Genomic DNA, 2,089 nt, shown 5'->3' on the forward strand with positions numbered 1-2,089 from the left:
CAGAAGTGGCGCTGTGGCTCAAGTGGTAGAGCACTAGCCTTGAGCTGAAGAGCTGAGGGACAGCGCCCAGGCCCAGAGTTCAAGCCCCACAACCAACAACAACAACAAAAAAAAAGAAAGAAAGAGAAGGGAGGAAGGAAGGAAGGGAAGGAGGAGGGAAGGGAGGGAGGGAGGGAGGAGAGAAGCTGGTGTAGGTAGTGCATCCCTGTAGTCCCAACACTCAGGAGGCTATGAAGCTGGAGGATCCTGAAGTTTGAGGCCAAGCTTGACACATAACAAGATCCTCATTTTAACAAACAAATGAATCAAGAAAGGGGCTGTGATGTGGCGTGTGTGCACGGGCCTCGGGTTCCATCCCCAGCACAGCCGCAACAGAAAGAGAAAAAGAAGTGGACAAAGAAGAAGTAACCTTCCTGCCTCTGCCTTCACAGACGAGTTCTTCCACTTCGTCCTCCTCTGCTTTGGCATCGGGGCCCTGCTGGTGTGCTATCACTACTACGCGGGTGAGGACCAGGGGGAGCGTGGAGAGGCGGGGCGGGGGGGGGGTCGGGAAACAGAGCATTGGGCCTGCAGGCTGACCTTTGCTGCCCTTCCAGATTGGTTCATGTCCCTCGGGGTCGGCCTGCTCACCTTCGCCTCCCTGGAGACGGTCGGCATCTACTTCGGGCTGGGTAAGCCTCCCCCCCCCACCCCGGAACCCCACACACGTGCACACACTCCTGGCTGGATGAGCCGTTCCTTCCCGCTCACCAATCGCCCAAGAGTAGCCATCTAAACTTTGAGTTTTTGGGGAGACACATTCCTGGCTGTGTAGCTCAGCCTGACCTTGAACTCTCCATCTTAGCCTCCCAAGAGCTGGGATTACAGGCATGAACCATCATGCCACACTGACAAACTAAACCAAAAAAAAAAAAAAAATCCTGCTGCCGTGGTTTCTTTCTGGCCAACTTCAAGGTCAGCATGAAGTCATAAGCAGGACCTGGGGGGGAGGGGGGAGGGCAGGGGAAGCAGCTCCATGAAAATGCAACAACAGATACAATTTCAAGTGGCAAACACACAAAGCACTGGGCAGATGAGGAAAAGCAGCCGTGGCGGCAGCGAGGCCAGGAGTGCCGGGTCCCGGGGTCTGTTCCTGCCGCCCTGCCACGGCTGGCCATCTTCATCACAACTAGTGCTGTCGCCTCGGCTCAGGCTGCGCAGCCCTGGGACAGCGCGGTCTGTGTGGATCCGGGAGGGACGCCATCCTGATTGGCCCGCCCCCGTCCCTGTGTTTTTCCACAGTGTACCGGATCCACAGCGTGCTGCGAGGCTTCATCCCCCTCCTTCAGAAGCTCCGGCTGCTGGGTAATGTCTCCACTCTTCCCAGGCTCACCGTCTTTCCCTCTCAGGGAATTGCAACCAGGGCTTCAGGGCTAAAACAGAGCCACAACTGCTGGGTGCCCACGGCTCACGCCTGTAATCCTAGTGACTCAGGAGGCTGAGACCTGAGGACTGAACTTTGAAGCCAGCCCAGACAGGAAAATCAATGAGACTGTTTTCTCCAATGAACCACCAAAAAGCCACAAGTGGAGCTGTAGTTTCAGTGGTACAGGGCCAGCCGTAAGCCAGAAAGCTAAGGGACGATGCTCGGGTCCTCAGTTCAAACCCCAGTCCTAGTACACAAGCACACAGAAGAAAGCCTCAAAGCAAGGGACTTTGGGTCCAGTCTACCTCTGCTCATTTCCCAGCCTGCGATACGGGATGGCTAGTAGCCTCTTGTTTTGTTTTAAATCAGTGCTGAGGTTGGAACGAGGAGGGAGAGATGCAGGAGGCTTGGGTGTGAAACTCATGGAGGAAATGGGCTTTGGTAACCATGTATTTGCCTGACGAGACTTGCGGGGTACAAGGGTCCCAGCCAAAGGGGCTGCACTGGTGTAGATCACACATATAGTGTGTGTTCCTGAGGGATGGCACACGCAGCGTTGCACGAAGGCCAGGCCTCCCTCATGGTCAGCAGCTTTGTGTTCATTGCTACGTCTCAGGGTGGAGGGGTCACCACCACTGGGGCTCGGACTCAGGGCCTGGGCGCTGCCCTGAACTTTTTTTTTTT

At 55.8% G+C, this 2,089-nt stretch overlaps 1 protein-coding gene across 1 annotated transcript; it reads left to right on the forward strand.

Annotated features, from left to right (window-relative positions):
- Positions 1 to 431: 431 nt before the first annotated feature.
- On the forward strand, positions 432 to 1,344 carry Tmem40 (transmembrane protein 40; the record flags this gene model as incomplete). The annotated part of the gene is made up of 3 exons (XM_013037262.1): positions 432 to 503; positions 597 to 671; positions 1,282 to 1,344. Coding segments are annotated over 3 exons (210 nt in total), but the record flags the coding sequence as incomplete, so codon positions are not given.
- Between the last annotated feature and the right edge of the window lie 745 nt (positions 1,345 to 2,089).

This window comes from Dipodomys ordii, unplaced genomic scaffold, assembly GCF_000151885.1.
Source record: "Dipodomys ordii isolate 6190 unplaced genomic scaffold, Dord_2.0 Scaffold8786, whole genome shotgun sequence".
NCBI classification, from domain to species: domain Eukaryota; kingdom Metazoa; phylum Chordata; class Mammalia; order Rodentia; family Heteromyidae; genus Dipodomys; species Dipodomys ordii.